The sequence below is a fragment of the Maylandia zebra genome, linkage group LG2, assembly GCF_041146795.1.
Source record: "Maylandia zebra isolate NMK-2024a linkage group LG2, Mzebra_GT3a, whole genome shotgun sequence".
Lineage (NCBI taxonomy): Eukaryota > Metazoa > Chordata > Actinopteri > Cichliformes > Cichlidae > Maylandia > Maylandia zebra.
In genome coordinates this window covers 15770064-15793730 of record NC_135168.1, presented here as the reverse complement: position 1 = coordinate 15793730, position 23667 = coordinate 15770064, and the positions used below count along the sequence as shown (strand labels likewise).

At 40.0% G+C, this 23667-nt stretch overlaps 1 protein-coding gene across 4 annotated transcripts in view; it reads left to right on the top strand.

Annotated features, from left to right (window-relative positions):
- si:dkey-237h12.3 (teneurin-3) overlaps nucleotides 1-23667 on the top strand; it is a 133513-nt gene that overhangs the window by 100750 nt on the left and 9096 nt on the right. For 3 of the 4 annotated variants that reach the window (XM_012919787.3, XM_012919785.3, XM_076889449.1), the window contains 9 exons: nucleotides 878-997; nucleotides 2852-3113; nucleotides 4065-4332; nucleotides 5489-5632; nucleotides 12909-13158; nucleotides 14826-14846; nucleotides 17234-17466; nucleotides 19106-19260; nucleotides 22760-23637. In XM_012919787.3, the coding sequence (XP_012775241.3) occupies nucleotides 878-997; nucleotides 2852-3113; nucleotides 4065-4332; nucleotides 5489-5632; nucleotides 12909-13158; nucleotides 14826-14846; nucleotides 17234-17466; nucleotides 19106-19260; nucleotides 22760-23637 (2331 nt within the window). The remainder of the gene's footprint in view (nucleotides 1-877; nucleotides 998-2851; nucleotides 3114-4064; nucleotides 4333-5488; nucleotides 5633-12908; nucleotides 13159-14825; nucleotides 14847-17233; nucleotides 17467-19105; nucleotides 19261-22759; nucleotides 23638-23667) is intronic. The other variant, XM_076889441.1, reaches the window with a different exon arrangement.

Here is a 23667-nt window from a genome sequence, read left to right as displayed (position 1 = left end):
GTCACTTGCCTGGCTTTGCAACTTCTCACATCAAGAGGATGTCTGTAACTGAGCTGAAGAGCTCATTCCAACACAATTCTTGTTGATATATTATCTTTCATCACAAGTATTACTACAGACATTTATCACGCTAGCGAACGCAAGACTTCAGTATGACACTGACAAAAGGCTCTTTTTCAGAAGCAACAGCACTTGCTGGAATAATCACACTTGGATCACACCCTCTTCAAATACAATTTAGGGGAAATTCCAAATTCAGCAAGGTCAGATAACAATACTGTGAATATTTCACTCGTGAATCTCATTTGATAGCCTCACTGCTGGGTGTATTGTACACTTCATTTACCGAGTTGACTTTACTGAGGAGACTGATAATTTAACTGTGAATGTTGTTGGCTAGAGAAGATGCTGTGTGTTTACACTTTATTCCCACAGTTTTCTGCAATGGCCTCACAAATTGAAATGCCCTTACAGCTATACGTAGTGTGTTCAGTTGTGTCTTGTCATAACAGCACCTATTTTTATATTGCGCATTAAATGCATGAAAAAAATCTATATTTGCATTCTTGTGGAATATAAATGCTGCAATACGAGTGCAAGACGCTGCAAAATCTTAACAAGAAGCCCTCAACCGACTGATTTATGGGTCCTTAAAAGCAGTAAACAGACACAGAGAGTGGCTCTGTTAGGTGCCGTTTTCATGAGTAACGACCACTGACGTGTGTGTGTTCTTAACAATCAGTAAGTCATACCTCTTAGCTCATGCCTCGGGCAAGGGGATGACAGTTGTGAGCAGTGCTGATGCGGTGGATGCTTGTTGACACCGGCTGGCATTGTTTGTTTACTCAGCTCTTTCTGTGTTTGTTTGCCCTCACAGCCTGGCATCAGTCATCCGGGGTCAGGTCCTAACGGGAGATGGGACACCGCTGATTGGAGTCAACGTGTCTTTTCTGCACTACTCAGAGTACGGCTATACTATCACACGGCAAGATGGCATGTAAGTTAGTTTCCCCTGCTCACGTGCATCATTAGGGGCATACAACGGAAAACACAGTCATCTTTACACAACGATCAACAAGTGTACAAGCAGACACCCAGCCAGCTCAGTCTTGGGTTTTAACCTTTGCCCTGGCGAAAATATATTTGTAGCATGTCCTGCTGTCCCCAGACTCGTGTGGAAAAATCCAAGAAAAAAAGGCTGTCCAGCAGAGGAGGAATTGTCCTGGCAGTTATCCAAAATGTGCTCAAAACAAATCGAAACAGCAGCACATTGTGCCCTAGAACAATTCCTCATGCAAATGTCACAGTGGTGGAGGCCATTTTGAACCAGGCTGTTTAAAATGCATTGAATCAGCAAGGGTAGAATCAATCTGCCCGCAGTGTAGTAAAACATGGGATTACTGCCTGACCTTCTCGTGCTATTACCACAGACTGGCTATTAATAATGGGAGTGCAAATACATACAAGACAAACGTATGTCACACATTTTACAGCGAGCGTTCAGCTCAGGTAGGAGCTTCATTTCGCACATGGTCGTCAGAGATTATGAACCGAGCCTTCGTTCGAATTCAACAGATAGAAACCATGTTTATGTGCTGCCAATGTGGAATAAAAGGCTTATTGAGTGGCAGAGAATTGTACAGCTGTTGTTATGAATCACAATCCTTGGGTCCCCAGATAGCCGAGGATTAGCTGATTTCTTCAGATATTCCGCCCTGTAACTCTTCTGACAAGGAGCGTGATAAATGGTCGGGGATAATCACACTTGGTTAGCCAACAGATCCGCTCAGTGTGTTAAGAAGGGGGGGAGCAGCATCAAAGCCTGGCCTCTTGCAGCTGTGAGCTCCCCACTGCCCAAAGTGGAAAGAGCTTGAGAAGGAAGCTGTTTTAGGTCAGCTGCACAGCTTGGTTGTCGCTGCGTGTGCGTGTGCACGGGTCCGGGTGCGTACATGAGATGTGCGAGTATTCAAATCTCCGTGTGTGTGTGTGTGTGTGCCTTTGTGGATGTGGATACATACAATGTCACTACGCAGATGCTTTACCCCCTGGGTAGTGGAGCACGCTGAATATATAGAGCAGCACTTCAAAGACTCGCCCTTCATTTCCAAACCAGTAACTTTTCCCTGAGTAATGTTGTACTAATTAAACCAGTTCACCAGTGAAAACTCCCAGAACTCTGAACCAAATTCAACCATAAAGTGTCTTCTAACACCACGCTGAGTGAACAGAAGTCATAAATTAGATTCAGTGAATAATAATATTATATGGAGACTGAACAGAGGGATCACTTTGATAGGGAAAACTGCCTTTGAAAAAGGGATTATCAGCCTTAACATAAATATTTACTTTGCTACTTTGAACTTGAGGAGACATTTCAAAATTATATCAGTCTAAGTTTTCGCCATCATTAGTCATTAATAAAAAACAAATCCAAGGCGATGGTGGTGATTAAATCTGGAAATGTGCTAATGCTGCTAATGAAAGGTCAGTTACTTAGTCTCGATTCCTTTGGTAAAATAACTGATTATTGCAAATATTCTTTTGGCTTTACATAAAAAATAAAGGTGTTTGGATGTTATGATGAAGTATTTGACTTGTTTTCAACGTATCATGTTTAATGGTTGTCTTTTTGACAGCTAAGAAACATGTATAGTATATAGTTCTATTGTAACGAATGGAAATGAGAGTCAAAATAATGAAAATTAAGTTCAAAGATGTAAAAGAAACCTCTAAAGATTTTACTGCAGAAGATGATTTCAGTATTTTTACATAATAAGTGCAGGTTATTCAGTTGCTGTTTCTATTTAAGCATTAAAATTCGTACGCTTCTATTTCCTTCCAACATTCGAAGGTTTGACCTCTTGGCCAACGGTGGAGCATCACTGACGCTGAGCTACGAACGAGCTCCCTTCCCCACATTGCACCGAACAGTGTGGCTGCCCTGGAACGTCTTTCATGTGATGGACACGGTGGTGATGAAGCGGGAAGAGAACGACATCCCCAGCTGTTACCTGACGGGCCTAGTCAGGCCCAACCCCGTCATCCTGGCCACACCCCTTTCCACTCTTTACAAGACCTCCCCAGAGGACAGTCCTATCATCCCAGAAACCCAGGTGAGATCCATGTCATAGAGGGGCATTGGATGGTGGTCAGTCCTAGATTTATTGGTATGACGCATTGTTTTGAATGACCTGTGTTTGAGTCCAGTATTACAGACAGCAATGCTGAAAATACACAAGCACAGAGTAACAATAATGCTGTTATCTTCCTTTCACCATGGCTTTCTTCCCTTTTTTAAACTGCGTTTTTTAAACTCTTTTTTAAAACAGATTTGCCTTACACGATGCCTTTGGGCTTTGATTGAACCGAGGCATCTCCACTAAGCCATAAATTGTCTCATAGCAACACTGATAAATTCTAAGGGTACATTGCATGGAGGTTACATGCCTCAGGATTTGGTTTGTTTCCATTTGGCCCAAATCTATGTTGTAAATCCCTAAATGTAGAAGTTGACTTTGCAGCTTTTGCTGTTTTTACTGTTTGGAACAAATTCTGTCTGTGTTACATCAGAGGGATGAAATCAAAATCATTGGACATGCTTCAACATAAGTATAGTGTCGGTATGTGAGGCAACCAGGACGAAAACGAAAAAAATAAGAATGACTTCTGTCAATTATTAGTTGAGATGTTCAAATATTTTTTTTTCCCTGAGACTTTTAATAATGAAGAATTCATTTACTGCCTGTGGAGCTCAATTTGCATTTAGAAGATTGCAGTTTGTGGCTGGCATAAGTAAAAACTCTTCTTTAAATAGTTTGGCTTCCTAAAAAGTTCATAATGTTTGACTGCTTAGAATAAAATGTATGTATTTCTAGCAACAAACAAGGTTTTTCTGAGATGAAATTCGTTTTAATGTGACCTGGATAATAAATTGTATGTATGTTATCCTGCATTTGAACTTATTGTCATTAAATACATACGTTTGTTGCTCCTATTAACTCTGTTACTTAAGTCTACTCCATGCTGTGGCTTTGGCACTGGTCTGACTGCTAATTAAATCTTAGGTCCTTCATGAGCAAGTGGCCATACCAGGCAGTGACCTCAACCTGGTCTACCTGAGCTCCAGGGCAGCTGGCTACAAGCCCATCCTCAAGGTGCTCCTGACCCAGGACCGTCTCCCCTTTGGCCTGATGAAAGTCCACCTGATGGTGGCCATCATGGGCCGTCAGTTCCAGAAGTCTTTTCCTGCCTTCCCCGACCTTTCTTACACTTTCATCTGGGATAAAACAGACGCCTACAATCAGAAGGTCTTTGGCCTGGCGGAGGCTGTGGGTGAGTTCCTGCTGTGAAGCTGCCTACTGAAGATGTTGTGTAAGCATAAGTTCACCGCCAGATACTTGTGCTACCTTCAGGCAGTGAACCTTAGTTGAACTTTTAAAGATTGATTTTACTTTTTTTAAATTGAGGGTTATTTAGCTGGGGACTGCTTTTGTTATCATGTGCAATAAAGATTTAGCAGGTGGTGTGAAATCCTGAAATCCCCCTGTGCTGCATTTTTGAAGGCCATTGCTCTTTTGCTGACTTCTTTGTTTTGCATGTATGATATTTCAGCAGCTGTGCACTTACTGAAATATTGCCTCTGAGGCAGAGGCCTGGAAAAAAAGGGGGAAAAACAGCCAAGGGTCAATAGTCAGAAATACTGATGAAAAAATAAAGTGACAGAATCTTTTCATGCAGAATATTTTGATTATTTTATATTATAACTGGTTAACTGAACATACTTATTTATATACTGGTGGGGTACAGACTTACATCTAGTAGCACTTGCATCATCGCAGTTTACTGATAAAATTTTCAAAGCTCAACATGAACTGAGAGTTCAGAGAATTTTGCAGCATTTGTGATTTTTCCTAAAATGTGCTCCATCTGAACTTTGATCATTTCAATATTTCTTGCCACCTTATATTTTGATTATTTTATATTATAACTGGTTAACTGAACATACTTATTTATATACTGGTGGGGTACAGACTTACATCTAGTAGCACTTGCATCATCGCAGTTTACTGATAAAATTTTCAAAGCTCAACATGAACTGAGAGTTCAGAGAATTTTGCAGCATTTGTGATTTTTCCTAAAATGTGCTCCATCTGAACTTTGATCATTTCAATATTTCTTGCCACCTTATATTTTGATTATTTGGAATTGTGGTTTATTTGCATTTACACAAGATAAAACAGACAAATGAGAGGAGAATACATAAACTCCAAACAGTGCAGGCAAGACACAGAAACCCCATGGGCCTTCTAAACTCATCCCAGCTGGAGAAAATTAAACAGCCAAAGAGAAGGCAGAACCAGGAAATACAAGAAATGGCGACGACATGTACTGAATGTCTTATAAGCTACAAGCCTCATTGCTGCTATAAGTATCTTATAAGGAGGTTGTAACCTTGCTCACCACAGGCGTCTGCTGTCATTACTTTCAGTGTCAGTGGGATATGAATACGAGTCCTGTCTTGATGTGGTGCTCTGGGAAAAGAGGACAGCGGTGTTACAAGGCTATGAACTGGATGCCTCCAACATGGGCGGGTGGATGTTAGACAAACACCACATATTGGACATTCAGAATGGTAAGAAATAAACATGTATACAATATGCATGTTTGTCTGCAGAGATAGGTAGCCTCTTTGTGTTACAGGCAGGTGGTCTTTACCCCGAATCACCGCAATAAATACTTGAATCAAAATGAAAGATGGTTCGTCATCCCATCTGCAGATAATAGAGGAGAGTTTTGAAGGGCCGATCATTCACAGTAATGACTGAATAAATCAGCGAGTAAGCCACCAGGGTGCAAGGCTTGCAACGATTCTACACCACTCAGCTATTTTAGGAAGAAGACGGCCTTTTGGCGCTCACGAAGGCTTACACTTTTGATGAACAGGCGTCATGTTTAATTCTCGCATTAATTCAATAAACTTAATTAATTTCTTGCTCTGTCATCAATCAGATTCTCTTTAATCGGCAAGTACAATAAATGGACATGAGTTTGTCTTTGTCGAGCTGCTGCACAGTTATGAGAAAGGGGAAACATACATAATGAAACTATCAAATATACCTACAGCAAAGTCACTGCTGGGTTACAGTACCAGGAGGTCACACTCTATAATCTGGAGATTTCAGCCAGCACACTATTAAGGGGTTTCAGTATGTTACTACTGTGGAGGCAGTAATATGACTGCAATTATAGGAAGTGTGCCTCAGGGCCTCGGGCTAGTGAGTGCATTGTCAGTTTGCCAGACTGCTGTTTTGACATTAAACCCACTTCGGCTCACAACCGTTGTTCCAGTTGTCCAACACAATTTGTGTCCTTTTCATCTTGAAAATAGTCGAGGTCAGTCCGTAGTCTCACACTGTCAGAGTGGAGTTGGTGAATACATATTTTGTTTTCATTCGAATAGGTTTTATATTTTTGTTTGGTTTTTTTGGCATAGAAAGCTGATCTTGGCTCATTTGGAAGTAAAATGAAGCATTTTTAAAATCCCTTGAAAAATGGATCTTTATAGTTAACAGAGCACAAACTCATATAAGATTCCTTTGTTTTGCCACGAGCAACAAGTGCATCTCAGAAAGGAAGTTACAGATTTGGTAAAGGTTTTATCACTTTCTTTTACCTAAACTAAACAGAATTGCTTTGAGGAAATGAATTGCACTTTTGCAGTAAAATGTACATTCTTTTGGTGCAGAACAGGGTTGTTTTTTTTATTATATATGCTCATCAGCTAGGTGGGTGAAACTAATCAGTATTAATCCCTTCAAAACATCAGTAAGCACGTACTGTGCTAGTGATGGGTACCACTCTACAAACATCGCCCACTCAGAGGTCAGACTCTGCACTAGCAGGTGTAAGTATTGAACTTTTATGATGAATTGTTCTTTACAGAGCTTTGTTTGAGCAGAACGAAAATTAATAACAGCGTAGAAAAACTTTTAGCCCTTTTTTTTAGCTTTTATCAGGCCACTTGTTGGTTTTCAGATATATCATAGAGTTCCATCATGTTGAAAGAATGTCAGTAATGGCTGTCACTGATGCTTTAGATCATGTGCATTAGACTGAGTGTTTTTACAATGAAAATGTATTATCGTCCATCACATGCAAAGCTTTACATTCAATATTCTTCAAAGGCTTGGATCCTAAGAGCCACGACCTCTATTTTAAAATAATATGAATTTGTCAATATGATAAAAAATGTGTATAAGACACTCTGAGTAGCTCTATAGTGAGGCTGAACCTATAAATTATGATCATAGATTTAACAGCACACAGTTAAAAGATCTGTGTGGCTGTTTGGGAATTAAAAGAAACAGTTGTTTTTATGAGTGTCTGTGATTTTAATGCTAAATTTGAAAATGTAAAAATGCAGCATGTGCTGAACAGTTACATTTCTTAAGGTCTCTGTATCGCCACAGCTTTGATGTGTTGTGTAAGGAGGTTCACATGAGTTTTGGAGCCCCCTTACAAAGCCTCTGCAACCACCCAGCACTAAAGTATAAATCTGGTTCTTTCTTGTGCCGTTTTATCCGGATCCATCAAACTTTTAAGTGAACCACTCAGATTATTTTTGTGACCAGATATTTTGGCTACCAGAGGAGGGCTTTCTGTAAGGTGAAATGTTTGTGAACTCGTTTCTGCCTCCACAACTGGCAGGTACAGAACTATTCATCCCACAGCTACTCAGTGGGTTTGCACAGTAATATCATCCATGTGTTCTTCATATATATATAACAGGCGACTCAGAAGTCAGAGATTGCGAATGTGTGTTTTGTCAGAAATGTTTGTGGAAAACATGTCAGAGAAGCAGTTTCTTTGTTCAATCCTTGATGGTACTTTGTCCTGCTTCTTTGTTGAACATTAAAAGAACAGACATAGAAACCCAATCTGTCAAGCCACCCGGAACCTGAAGTTTGTGAAGTGTGCAAAAGAACACTGAAATATGCTTCTAGCTCGACTGCTGCTGGTGCAATGCGTTTCATCCCACCTGTCTCAAACTATAGCACACCCATCTCCAAAGCCTTCAGAGTGGCAGCATCACAGTTGGAGTTGTTGTGAGATGCATTTGTGATAACAGATAAGTGCAGCATGTGTGATATGCTAATGTATGCGGCATCCTTTATTAGATTGAGCTGTACCGTGTGTCTGGATTTATCAGAAAATCAAACGTTACTGTGCATGAAAAATCATCATGTGCGGGCTTGTTTTTGTACATGGAAACAGTGATGACAGAAATAAAACAAGAACCAGATGGTGTTGAGTGTTTTCTTATGCAGTAAATGCTGCAGCCTCCCCGAGGCTTTTTCACACTTTTCACTTGTCCTTTTACAACGGCGCCCTGAAAATATTTAAACTGACTAAATTTAAAAGATTCAAAAATAGCAAACTCGTGTTGTTTTGTCTCATTGATTCCTGTCTGACAGGAGCAATCAATTTGCCGAAAGGGTTTCATGCTCCAATCCTATTAGCTCACCCCAAAGACGGTGTGCTTGGTAAGCCTGTGAATTGTTTTTGTTAGCGACTTTGGCATGCTAGTTTATGCAGGGTTCACATCAAAGTGTCAAAAGCCAATCTGTAAACATATCTATGTTTGCGCTCACATTAATTGTTTTTACAGAGGTAGTGAGTCGGCACCTACTTCTGCCTTGAATTCCCTTAAATTTTTCAGTACAAACTGAATTATTCAGTCTCGCATTCAGCTACTTTTTGACATTTGAGATTTATAGCTCATGTAGGTTTTTGGGCAAGGAATGCAGTTCGATATCCTCGGTCAGCATGAAGATGAATCCAAATATCACTGTTTGCCTTCATTGCTGCTCCAGTATTGATTCTTTAATGCTGTAAACCTTGACTAATGTCCTCACCCAACATGCTAGCAAGTGGTGGTCCTCTGCAGCCGCACAGCGGTTTAGCTCCAGACATTTGCTATCGGTCTTTGTTGTGACTCTTGCTTCATTTTTGCACTACTTCTAACATCTGAGCACTTTTTATCACATCGTTTGTGTCAAAAGACCCAAGCAAAAAGCCCTCTCCGTCTCTGCCTCCACTCCAGTGCCTGTCAAACTAGATAAGGCAAATTGCTGGTGTCTGTGCTTTAGTCATGTCCTCCTGCCCCTCCTTTCTTCGTTACAAGTGGATAGCCCTTCCTCTCAATCTGCAGTTTGTCTCTATCTAGGGTAACATAGCTGATTCTTATTGGACACAGCCAGGGTTCAGCAATTCAGTATCTCTGAGTATACTTACTGTACAGCTCACGCACATGCTGCATTTGAAGCACCGAGATGTTTCCTGCCCACTTTTAGCCTCAATCAGGATCAGTGGGAGCCTCGGTGCTATCTCTGAGAATGACACTGTGCAAAGGAGAGTAGAAAAGGACAGGGTGCAATTAAGACGCACTCCCTCGCTTCCCCTACGAATCTCTGTACTCTCTATGTGTCACCAAGGTGACATTGCTAAGGGCGCTCCAATTTTTTTTCTTTTTTTTCCTTTTCTTTTTTCTTTCAGGTACAGAGGCTTGGCCTCACATTTGTACCATTAATCATCTCGAAAGCTGTGATGTTGACATTAAAGAATTTTTTTTTACCACTACATGCCTCAAATGAGCCTTTTATCAAACAAATTATTACCTTCTATAATGAGTCCAAAGAAAGAATCAATTCAGTTTGTAGGTGGAACAGTATTGTGTGTAGAGAAGAATTATAATTTCTATATACGGGCAGAAGGCAAAGTTTGTAAAGATGACATTCTGGTCCTTGCTCAAATATTCCTGTAATAACTCCTCTTCTTCTTCTGCTTATTTTTCCACTTTATTTTCTGTAAGAGAACATAGCCTTCATGGTTTCTCCACTTTTCATTCACTATAATTTATCATTATACACATTCATAGTTTTGATTGTTTTCTCTGTTTCTGCTATTATTTGGGAAATTCTGTGTTAATCCTGGAGTCTAACTGTGTCTGACTGTTTAGTAATGTGGTAAATGCTGCGTGACATGCGGTTACATTACATTATGGTTATTTGCTTGTTGGATGGAAGAGTGTTGGAGTGATCTTGGAGCAAGAGAGATAACAGACTCTCAGACTTTATAAAAAAAAATTAAAAAAGCTTTTTTTTTTTGTCCCATTTTGCCAAGTGAAACAGTGATTTCTCTTTCACCAGCTTCTATCCAGAATTTGAAACACGCCTCCACATATTCGTTTACTAATCAGTGAGCAGACACAATCCTAACGGCTGAGCCGTTCTGCTGCCATACTTATATTTTGAGTCTCCTCTGCAAAATCTGTCGAGGGAGCGCTTTTCGTCTTTACACTTCAGCAAAGTTTTCTTGCTGCAGAAACTGTATACTCTCCTTGTCTCAGGAGCGGGAACTTATTTCTAAGAAAGTTTTTATTTACAGTATTTCTTCCAAACTCAGAGCACAGTAGAGTAAAAGCATGAAATATTTATGGACATATGCTTATGAACTCTAAAGCCATTTTAGTCTGGACACTGTAGGAGTCCCCTTATTCGGCCTGGGGCAGTAGACAGTCAGAAGCCAAATTCCCATCAGTGCAGCTCTCCAGCTGAGACTTCACAAGCTTGATCCTTGCAACAATCATCAGCAGTAATGTGTCATGACCAAGTGCCCTTGAGGGAAGAAAGCTGCACCTTAATCTGCTCTTAAGTTAGAGGCAGACATTGTGTATGTGAGAAAATCATAGCAAAAGGATATACGATGGTATGCGAAGTGATAGTTTGGGGGGTAGCGGATGATTGATAAGTATATTTAATCCATTCCATTACACTGACTTATAGCTTATGGTAAGACTTATGTATACAGTAATGTGTGATGGAAGTGTAAATAAGAGAGGACCACAGTGGCGTGCCAAAACGACCTTAGCATTCTTCTTTTTCTTTACTTATTTATTTATTTTTGGCTCAATAGCTGTACCGCTGCAGCTGATCTACGTCCTACACACTGCGGTACATCTTAGATATTAAAAATGTCTTTGTCTTTTCTGGGAATGTTAGGAAGTTATTACACAAACAGACATTAAAATTCTAGTCAGATTACATAGTTTATTTGTTATTTGTGGCTCTGATTCGGGGTGCAGCCAAAACCTTTCAGTTCACTGAGTGTTTTCATCACACTGTGTGCTTTATTCAGTGAGCAGACGCATGGATCACAGTTCAATTAAAGTCCCAAGGTCGTGTGTTTGATGGCGTCACACGTAAAGCCTTCCCACGGACCTATTTGTCTTTGTTAGAGGCTCATGTATAATGCTTTCGGATACAAAAGACAGATTGGTCAGATCGTCCTGTCAGAGTCTCGCCAGACCGTGCCTTCATTTGAATTTGTCCTTCAATCAATTAAATCAATGAAAGGAACTAATCAGAGAAGGGACAAGCAGCGTGGCTGCATACTTGATTTCCCATACATCCAGGGTTACGATGGCTTATGGTACAGCGCTGTGGGAGAACGACATCATGCGACCATTCAGAGGTGTCATAGATCCACTAATTAGGACAGAGGCAGTGTGAATTCACACAAGTTGCTGGATGTGAATAATTAAGTGCTTCCAGCATGCACTTCTTCCCTTTGATGTTTTTTTCCCCTTTGAAGAGAGTCCCACTATATCAGCACCCTTTAAAAGCCAGTTATAGCTGCCTCTTGTTAAAATATTAATCTTTAGTGACTCACCAAATACGGTGAGTCCTTAGTGAAATGCACTATTATTAGGGGGTGGTGCACTGCACTGTATTTATGTCTACCGCCTCTTTGTGACTAGAGGAGAGCAGGATCCCTGTTAAGTTAAAAGAAAATTATTTTACATAATGTATACTTCAGCTTTGCGGAGAGTTTCAAGGAACCCACTAAAACAGCTGTAGAGCATTTCCCAGCATTGAAGTATTAGGTTATATCAGTTAAAACAATGATTAAGGCTAGTTCCCCGTGTGCTGCCTTGACTCCCTGAACTATTTAAATCAGATTGCCTGAGTTTTATGCAGTATAAAATAAACCAGTCATTTGGACTATAATTTGTTACCTCTCATTTAACCCTAGAACACTAGCGCTATAAATAGTAACACGATCACTAATGCCGGGTGATTTTTTACCCGATATAATATAACCAATGAAAAGTAATCAAATATATGAAAATATGACAACACATGACAAATTAGAGTGGTCTTCTTTTACTTTCAACTGTGCCATGTCTAACAAAATGAAAAATAAAACTCCTAAAACAAAATAATGCCTCTGGAAAGCTGGTCTTTGGTCCACCCATTCCTGGGACATTTGAGACTTCCCTGGTGAAGGCACAGGCTCCTCGACACGCAAACAGCTGCAGGAGAGAGAAATCATGTAAATCTATTTTCTCGGGTGTAAATCACCCAGCGATAGTGTTCTAGGGTTAAAAATAAACAGCAGTTTGTTCTGAAACATAATTTTCTGATGGCTTATGCAGAGTACTTTAGATCATGAATTTGAAAATTATCTTTGCACATTCTCTTTATGTTTATACCATTATGAAATGTGTGGTGTTTGTTAGGTCTAGTGAGCTTAGCAAAGATGCTGCAAGCTGAAGTAACAAAAACACACAGTGCCACCACTGTTCTTTCTCTTTATTAATTAGACATAATATTAAAAGTTAATTTAAAGTAAGTGTGAGTCTTTATGTCAAGCTAATTACCTCTTAGTTCCAGCTCTGTAGTTAACACCAAGCATGTTACCTAGAATGGTGAACAGTTCCTTTAAATACATTGTTTTAGCAGATTTGAACTACTTTATATTTCTGTTTTATCTGGATTTGTCTGGCTAAATTTTCAATCCTGTAAATTAGTGTTGTTGGGTTTTTTTGTTCTTTTTTTCCCCTTCAGGCATACTTTACAAAGGGAGTGGGGAGAACCAGTTTATCTCTCTCCAGCCCCCTGTGATTTCCACTGTTATGGGGAATGGACGGCGTCGAAGCATCTCGTGCCCCAGCTGTAATGGGCAGGCCCAAGGCAACAAGCTCTTGGCACCGGTGGCTCTGGCATGGGGTATTGATGGAAGCCTGTATGTGGGAGATTTCAACTACATCCGCCGTATCTACCCATCTGGCAATGTCACAAGTATCATGGAGCTGAGGTGAGGCTCATTTGTATGGGTTTTGTAATGCGCTAGACAGTTTACAAAGTATGTCATGTATTATGCAACAACATATTAATTTCAAGATTTAACTGTTAACCCTTGAATTTAACTAAACTTGAATCTTCATTTACACAAACGGATAAATAAAAAACTGCATATGCATTGTCCACATTTTTATAAGAAGAAGCCACATACTGTACCCGACCCCAAAAGTGTGAACGAGAATATGAATCCCACATTTGTTCGGCGTGGAGAGGGAGACTGAAAGGGCATGGTGGACAGATTTTCAGTCACACAAATCTCTCCCCTGGCCGTAGAAATTTGAAATCTTTTACCAATCCATCTCCATAATTAGGAAAGACATCCTGTCTTCAGCGTGTAATTGGGATGATTTACGCCCTCATGCCAAGTTGGCTTTTCACAGCAATGACTCTGATTCGGCCAGTTGGCCTATTTCAGAGTAGCAGATGTTGATTAAATGTACATTGGACCGTCACCCTCCATGAGACACATACATGACAAACATATGAAAACTGCCTTAAGAGGACCAAGGTCACCACACTGTTGGCAGGTGGTGTTCATGCACTGATTTGGGAGTTAATATTAGGGTTACAAGGGTGAATGATTCTTTAAAATCTAAAATGAGCAAGTGGTTTGGGCGAAAAAAGAAAAAAAGCCACCAGAAATGAGTCAATATACCTGCACAGGTATAGTTTAAGACAGCATAGCTGTTGTGTTGGAAAGTATAAAATAATATAGATGGGAAAAACGTATAATGCAGTAAACAAGCATGCATGCTCAGCAGCCCGTCACTAGATAAATAATACTTTAAGAAATGGTTTATGACTCTAAGCAACTATTTTACTCTGTTTACGGGAAGAGGAGCATAAAACACTACACTGAAGACTTGTGTTAGCCTTATTAAATTTAGTCTGACATAAGGAAAAGCAATGTCTCTGTTCACAATAGATGGCAGTTGCAATACATAAACCGCATAAACCAGTGCAGCAGGTGAAAGTCCATGTTTCTTTGCCTAATGTGTGGTATCATTCATAGCTTGGAGAAACAGAAGCGGCTGAGTTCGCTTATTTAGAATTTGCTGTTCTCTCTCAAACATTCAAAAACCAAAGTGGGTTGAGTTTCCGCTACGTGTCATGCAAGTTTCCTTGGTAACAGTACAAAAGTTATTCCCTCAACCTTTTTAAGTAAAGTGCAACATCTGTGTTGAGATTCTGCCTTCAGTGTTCAGCAAAGGGACAGAATCAATATTTCAATATGTGAGGTTAAAATTGAGAAATCCAGTGGTAATGGAGGATGATCGCAAGAGTGCACGCTTTCCTCTCTGCGTCTACTTTCTGCCAAACTGTCACTGACTTTCTCTAGTGGCTTTGTTGACTTCAATGAGACTACTTTGCACTCCTGTTTGTTTGTCTTTCTTCCTTTAATAGACTGTGTGAAGAAAAATGCTATTTTTAAGCTTGTTTTAGTGCAAATCTTGCTTTTAATTAGCAATAAAATAGTCAAGCCTGATTCATTCCTATGATTAAGTAACAAAAAAAGAAAGAATAATTGAGTAAAAACTTGAAAATCAAACTATCCCTTCAAGATATACCAGTTTCATTGTCTTTTTCCTCTTTTTCTGCTTCCTTTGCATCCTATCATAGAAATAAAGACTTTAGACACAGGTAGGTGTATTGTCTTAGTGCATGTTTTGTTGTTTTCTTTCTGCATGTCATCATCCTTGTAAATATATGAATAACCTTCCCCTTTACAGTCGTCTTTAGCAGCAGTGATTATCATGTATAATTGTAACAGAACAATTATAGCTTGATTACATCTCAGCAAGATAAAGAGTGCACCGACTGTCAGAATTAGTGATTATTGACATAGTGTAAAACATTCAACTTTCATGCAAGTAATCACTACGTGTGACGCAGTCCAACTCGGAGCGCTGCAATAAACAGTATCATTGTGAAGCTTATGATTACATTTCCATCTGACAGATGTTCTCTTGTAGAGGGACTTACACAACTGCTTTGTATTCCTGATTAAGACAACAGCACTCTATCAAGTGAAGCTACGGAACACATTTCATACATTCCACTGGTGTAAGAGCAGGATTATGGAAAATGCGTGTGTGACTTTTTATATGAATTTAAGATTAATTTGCTTAACTCACCTGGTGGGCTTTAATTCTGTTTTACTTCTTGAATTCAGATTCGCTGTATTTCTCATTTCAAACACTTGGCAGAGAGAAGGAGGGATATGTGGAATGGCATTTACAGATAAACCTAAAAAAAAGAAGAGAGAGACAAGAGTCGGTTATAAATAAGGTAAAACAAAAAGGCAGTGAAGGGAGCATAGAGGCAGAGTGACGTGAAAGTCTTGACACCACAAGAGCTGCTGAATACTGGATCAGTCAGACAAATCAGATTGCCTGCAGAACAATGCCAGCTACCAAGAGTTTGTGATAGTTTCATCAGAGGATGACTACCACCTGCGCTTGCACCTGGGACAGGTACGGTGAAACTTTTGAGCTACAGGGGAAGATGAATAATTTGAGAACAGACACAGTCACTGGTTAATCCTATAGTCAAGCAGCAGCTTTTTTATCATTGATGGCCTTGGCACAAATGATACAATTTTATCACAAACACATGGCAAATCCTTCACAACTTACATTTTTAAAGGAAATGACCAAATAAGCTTCACACAGGTAATATTTATTATATGACCGTTTGATTGGACTGTATAACACCATACTGGTGTCTCCGTTATTACGCCCACCCCCTGAAGATTGACTGTAAAAGAAAGGGTTACTAATGTTTAACTTGTTGAATTCTTTATGGAACTTTGATAGCAGCCACCTATTTAGGGCATTTACTTTGACTCATAATAGCTGTCAAATTTTACGACTCCATCTTCATCATTTTACAAAGATGTTTCATTGCCACATTTATTTTGCCGTCACATTATCCACTTCCATTGCCGGTCAGCATTGAGAAAGGTACCATTAAGCTGGAGTACAAGCAGAGAAGCCATGTTTACGACTGCGCTGTAAAGCACTCGCTTTTTCATGTTAACTGCCTCTGTTGTATGTATCCATCCTGCCTTAACTGTAGTTCTTAAATATGTCGAGTTTTTTAAAAATGTGACAGTAAATCACAGTTTTGATAGCTTCTTTTTAAAAGTATAAATACCAGTTGATAGTGTGTTGTAAATTCGTTTGATTCTTTGTCCCATTATGTGACAATTGAATGCAAATAGAAACAAGAATTCATTAGTAGTTGCATGTTGTTAACATAAGCCAGTCATTTCTGTATTTCCAAAGGCTTCTTCCCACAGGGGAGTGATAGGAAATGAAATGATCTGCTGCACAAGTTGTCAATTTGTGCTTTGTACACCGAAACCCCACTGCAGTGGTATCCTGTTGAATTTTGTTTGACTCCCATCTATTCAACCTTCTCTCTGTTTCCACTCTTTCATCCTCAAAGGCTCTGCTCTTCTTTCACTGTTATGGAAATTTCTCACAGTTTCTTGCAAAATTCAGAATAAACATTGTTTCTTGCTACCATTTACTTTACATGCACATGACAATTTTTGCTATCTGGGTCTTAAGGTTTGTAATTTATGCAACAACTGGACCGAACAAAGTTACACTTAATTAGGAAATGAACACTCTGTATCACTGGTACTAATTAATGCCACTACACTTAAGATATATACTTTAATGTACTGCCTCTTGGATGTTCTGAAAGTACTTTCTACCTATACTGCATATACACCTATGCATACAGATGAAACGACTTGAGAAATTCACTGTGCTCTTCATATTACTCTTAACTCTTAATGGGGAGGGATTTTCAGAGAGAAAAATCTGGCTAAATTTCATCAGGGTTAGCTGAAGTTTAGAGGTAGATTGAGGTATTTCAGATATTAAGGCATCGATCACGTTTTAGGAGCAAATTGTTGCCATTAAAGTACAATCTGGCTGGACTGTTAGAAAAAGGCTTTTAAAGAAAAAACCTTTCTCCAATTACAGTATATAACTGAGTTATCATCTTGAATGCAGTAACAACCCAGCACACCGGTACTACCTGGTGACTGATCCAGTGAGCGGCCAGCTGTATGTGTCAGACACAAACTCCCGGAGGATCTACCGACCCAGAACTTTGGCTGGAAGCAAGGATCTGCCGTCAAACGCAGAGGTGGTAGCGGGAACCGGCGAACACTGTCTGGCATTTGATGAGGACCACTGTGGCGATGGCGGCAAAGCTCCAGAGGCCTCTCTCATTGGACCCAAAGGTATAATTTAAAACTAATGAAGATACTGTATTCAAATGAAGGGGCTGAACACATTGATGAGTTTCTCATTCAGGAGTGGCATTGGGCTTTGAGCTCTGTGCCAAGAACCGGCTCACTGATTTTAATGAATGAAATTTGGTTGCGATTCATGTGTTATCAATTCAGATTACTTCCATACAACTAAGAAAAACAGAGATGCTTTGTTAATTAAGGCTCTGCACTGCTGCTCCCAATCAAAAAAGTTGTTGCAGAACTGGTTTTGAATATTTGTATATTGCTTTTAAAATCCTTAGAATTATTACTTTGTTTCTTAAAGAGGCTTTTTTTTCTCCCACAAAAAGCTCCTGCTGTCAGAAACCCACTCTACACAACCTGTTGTCCACATTCAAATATCACATGGTCATTTTCTGGAAGAAAAGGCAAGGATGAATTGTTGTGCGCACTAGTTGTTGCCCGCTCTGAATGCCAACTGCAATAGCTCAGCTTCAGCTGGGTGATAAAGGCTTGAGCGGAGGCAATCTGAGGGAGCGACTCTAATGATGGAGTGGGTGGAAGCCGGGACCATAGAAGAAACAGCAGATGGCTCCTTTTTTTCTCCTCTCAGACATGTGCTGAACTCTGCTCAAATGTGACACTTTTCATCTGTCTGAGAATCTCAGACTGTCAAATAGCCAGCTCCCTAGGATTCACCGTGGGCTCCCTCGGCTCATCAATGTTTTAGCAGAAAGCAATCTTGTGCAGACCTAGCCACAGGTCAAACCAAATCACTCACCTTCCATAGAAGCTTTTAAAGACTTCATTGAAAAAGAAATAATACTCTGGAGGTAGAAGTGAAGTTATAGTATGTTCAGACTGGTAGAAGTCCTTCAGAAAACTATAGATCATGCTAATTACAACATCCTGAAATCTCAGAAATTAAATTTAAATTGTAAATAGAAAAGCGCAGAACATTTAAATCTCTGAATGTGAGGTATGGCCGAGGTCTCATATTAAACAGCACAGTGGCATGGAAAGTGATGTGGAGGCTTGCATAGTCTGTTAATGTATTTTCCCAGTTTGGGACAAATGGTTATTGCAACTCCACACTGGCTTGGCTCCAGCTTACGACTCTGAGCTGACTCTCAATCACCGAGACAATTTAGTCCACAGTTGTCACCGAGGCAACTGCCTGTCTTTCACCTCTTTCATCCAAAACTGTCTAAAGCTGTCATTTTCATTCCCCTGCTTATTTATTTCTCAAATGGTGTGCAGATTGTTGATGATTGCCGACGTAAAAAAAAAATCTCCACAAAGCACCACTCATTGACATCCCTACCTCCCGAGGTCTCTTTTGGACAGGAGGGTTACGAGACAAGGCAAAGTGCATATATACCGTATGAATACAGCCTTTCCCACTTCTGCCTGTGAAATTATTTAATAGCAGAAAAGCAGACTGTGAATTATTGATGGCTTTGCTTTTTGCAGTGACCTGAATAATGGGAAGGCAAGCTTGACACATGTATCCATCGTGTTCTGTCCACTGAGTCATGCAGGCATAGATGCAGCGTATCTAACATGTTTTTTTTTTTTTCCTGTTATCACAAGCTTTTTCCTTTGCACTTCTCTTCTCCATTCTCTCCCTCTCACCTGTTTTCAACAGGCATTGCAGTGGACAAGAATGGGCTGATTTATTTTGTTGATGGCACCACAATCAGAAAAGTGGACCAAAACGGCATCATCTCCACTTTCCTCGGTTCGAATGACCTGACATCGGCTCGCCCGCTGACCTGTGACAATAGCATGGACATCAATCAGGTGACTTAAACACAGAAGTGCCAGCCGGTTCTTAGTATGACCAGTATGGTGCACCCATCATTGTACCCCTTCAGTATGGTTACTGACATGTGTTGTTTGACTGCTCTGTATGATATGCTGTATAACTGCATACTGTACATGCACTATGACTACTGGTTTTCAAGAGAGCGCTCCGTACAAAGCCATGTTTCCTTTGCCAAGGGCAATTCTTTGTGTGTGTCAGTAAGCAGGACTAAGCAAAAATTATGAAGCCGTATTTCATGAAAACGTGTTGTAGAGGTGGAGAATAAGAAAAGGACACATTCAATTTTTGTGGAATAAAATGTGAAATAGGGCATTAGCCTTGGCACTGTCCTTCTTCTTTTTTTTTTTTCTTTTTTTTTTAACCTCAGCATCTATATTATTATCAAGAATCCTCCAAACTCTTAGGTAAAATAGCTTTTTTACATGCAGCTCGCTCTTCCTGGAACCTTTTGCAATTAAATTTGAAATTGCAAAAACTGCTCTCTTTCAGGGAATGGAAATCATTGCTGTGGAAAGTGTATGCACTCTTCTGGCTGCTAATATTTGGTAGTATATTAGAATCTGGATGTTTTAGCATAATTCATTTATTATTTGATGGCATTAAATCAGTCTTATTTGTGCTGGTGGTTTTAGATTGCCACTTAGGCTGTGTCTGTTTTTCACAGATGTAATCTTTAAAATTATTCTTACTGGGAACTTTCTTCATGGTTTAATAATTCTGTTTTTGTTTTATTCTGCAGTTTTGAGTTATTTTGTGTCACCTGCTCTGTGATGTGGTTCTGTAATATTTCAATTACAGCATCTTGGTCAGGAGACTTGGATAAAGAGGAGACTTTAAATATATGTACAGTTCCCGTTTATACAGCCGTAAAGAAAAAAAAAAGAAAAAAAAAAGCAGTCAAATCAAAACAGTAAGATCAGTGGAATAAATTTACATTCCTAGAACACCAACATTATGAGGTGCTTGCTGAAGAAAGAAAGAGAAGAAGAAAATGCTCCTGTTTTCTGGCTCTCTCTTGCGCTCTTTGCACTCAATCCAACACGAGCAGAGCATTTTCTCTGAAAGCACAGGAGGAAAATGTGTGCTAGGAGGAGGATGGGATTTTGCAGGAAGTGGAAACATGAAGTGTTTATTGAAGAGATGAGTTTTCAGGTCACGGCAGAAGATATGGAGGGAAGAATAATTACTCAGTTTGGGGGGCTTGTTTTGATGTGGCTGGAGCTGAATTAGTGTTTAGTGTTCCACTAGAAATTCTCAGCATTGAGGACACTTACACCGCACATGATAATGAAGCAGCACTCGGTAGCAGGCTCGCTGCACATAAAACCTTTTCTTTGGCAGTACCTGAGGAGGGCCGGCTTTGTCCGACAAAATTTACTGCCTACCCGGGGTGACATAAAACCAGCACCCTGTCCCTACGCAATAGGTTAAAGAATTACAATACCATGACACCTCTTGTGCAGATTCCCTTGCTTAAACATTAATATCTTTTCTCATCTGGCTCCTTTATTTATGAAGAAAAATAAAAAACCCAAAAAAGCCTTTTATCATATGAAAATACAGGCATTCACATCCTCTTCTATACCCTGCTTCTGCAGAAAGTGAATTCTGAAGCGAACTACATAAGCAGCCCGAGATGTGAATAGAAGAGTTTTTAGAGAACCAGTAAGCAGCAGATTGGCAAAGCTAATGGTTCAGGAAACAACTTTGTGGGTCCATGACACTGTCCATAATAGAGTCCTTTGAATTTGACCTGTCTACTGTTAGTGGTTTCTTGCAAGCCAGCCCAAAGTGTTTTCTTCTTGTTCCTTTTAACTAACCAGATTTACATTTTGATTAGATTCCTAATGTTTTAATCTAGACCGGCTTACAAAAAGGCAGAGTACAAGGCTACAAACCAAACATGGCAATGGAAATTATCTACATTCACAACCAAAATAACTCCAAGAACAGATATCGCAAGTGGTGTCCTATTAAGAGGTTAGATAATAAGAGAAACACATTTGAGTTTGGGAGAAAATAAAATGGCGTTTAAGGCAACTTAAGAACATTTTTAACATAAACAGAAGAGAAAGCAATCAGTGTTTGTGTACACGCGTGGGTGGTGAACATGAAGTGGGTGAACATAAAAGAACATGGGGACAAAGGATTAAGCTTGTCACTTTTTGCTAATTAACCAAGTCATTTGGTGTAAGCCAGTAAAAACATGGTTTTGGCGAGACTGTGTGATCTTCAGGCATCCAAGCTAGAGAAGTGGCTCAGTGCAGTTTTACTTCAGGCAGCCTCAAAGGCATCATGTTTTATTATTAATCACCCTGTGGAAAAGCACAATTCAGGAGTGTTTTGACAGTTTTAATGACACAGTTATGTATTTGAAGGCCAGACCAGTCATTTGTGCTGTTATAAATAAGCTTTTTATTCAATGACACATTTCTGACAAGGAGACTGTAATGGCTGGCTGTGGTTTTACAGTAGTTTTTGGATCATTATATATACCTATTATTATTGCAAGACATGGTTAATAATGATGTCACTTTAAATGTATGAATTATTTTTTAATTTTATTTATATTTAATCTGCTATATTAAATTCATTACCCAGTCCCAGGTTGAAGAGCTCAGAGCTAATGTTATATCCCTTAGGTATTCATTCTCCTGGCCCATTAATATCATATGGTTTGTTCCAAGTTTGGGGGGAAAAAAATAATAGAATGAGAGCTAATCCTTCCTGCATCAGCGATATATCTTAAAATCATCACCAAAAAGCTGATTAAAAAAGTATATTTCAGCTGTGTAGATCTAAAACCCTTTATGGGAAAACGAGGTGATGTCACTGTGTGCTGAATGCAAAGGGGTGTCACATAACTACAGAATTGCACAAATGTATTTTCTGCTAGGACATCATTCTTTTTGGACAATACCAACCATGTAAACTTAAAATTCGTTTTACAGAACAGTACTTAATGTCCACATGTAACTCAGTTTAAGAGGCTCATCAGATTTGCTTGACAGATGGTCAAATATTTTCAGAAATGCCCTTCCCCTACATCTTTTCACCATCGATTTATGCACTGCTGTGTCTGTGCAACTTTCTGAGACTGACAATCCGCTGTTCAAAGCTAACTGTTTGAAGGTCAGAAAGAGGTCGGGGCTTCAACTCCTTTTTATCTAAGTCTTCATTCTTGGTACAACTTCTGCTCCTAATTAGAACAGACTCGAGAACTTTTTTATTTAGTGTGTGTGTGTTGGCATACCAAGAATTCTTTGTGGCTTCAATCTGCTCCTGACACATACTGTGAAAAACATACATCATAAAGTGCATTCTTATATACAAAAGAAATATAATTACTATGGTAAGAGCAAGGAAGTAACACTATAAATGTCAATGGAGAGAAATTGTCTGAAAATGTATACTGATGTACTGACGGGTAACATTGTCATTAAATGGGCTAATCTACTGATACCTGTATTTCAGGTGATTTTGGAGTGGCCCACAGACCTAGCAGTTAGCCCAATGGACAACTCGCTGTATGTTCTGGACAACAATATAGTGCTGCGCATTTCAGAAAATGGTCAAGTCAGCATTGCAGCTGGCCGACCTAACCACTGCCCATTGGCTGGACTGGAGCGGGGAGTGGCTGGTGGTCAGAGGGCACAATTAACCCCTCTAGAATCCGCTGTTTCCATTGCCATATCTTACCATGGTACCATCTACGTAGCAGAGACAGATGAGCGAAAGATGAGCAGGATCCGGAAGGTTTCTGTGGATGGTGAGATAACGCATTTGGCCGGGGCTCCCTCCGACTGCGATTGCAAAAATGATGCCAACTGCGACTGTTACCAGACAGGGGATGGTTATGCCAAAGATGCAAGGCTCAATGCTCCATCTTCTTTAGTGGCAGCTCCAGATGGAACACTCTACGTGGCAGACCTGGGCAACATCCGCATCCGGGCCATCTCTAGAAACGGGCCAACTTCCAGTGCCAATACATACGAAGTGGCTTCCCCTGATGCCCAGGAGCTGTATGTGTTTGACAGCAATGGTACCCACCAACACACTGCAAGCTTGCTGACTGGTGACTTGAAATATACTTTCAGCTACAGCACAGAGAATGACATCACAGCTGTTACTGACAGCAGTGGCAACACTCTGAGAATTCGTAGGGATCCCAATCGCATGCCGGTGCGTATCGTCGCACCTGATAACCAGGTGATCTGGATGACCATGAGCACCAACGGTGGATTGAAGACACTCACAGCACAGGGTCAGGAGCTGGTACTTCTTACGTACCATGGCAATAATGGGCTGCTGGCTACAAAGACATCAGAGATTGGCTGGACAACATTCTACGAGTACGTATGATAGCAATTGGCAAGAACATT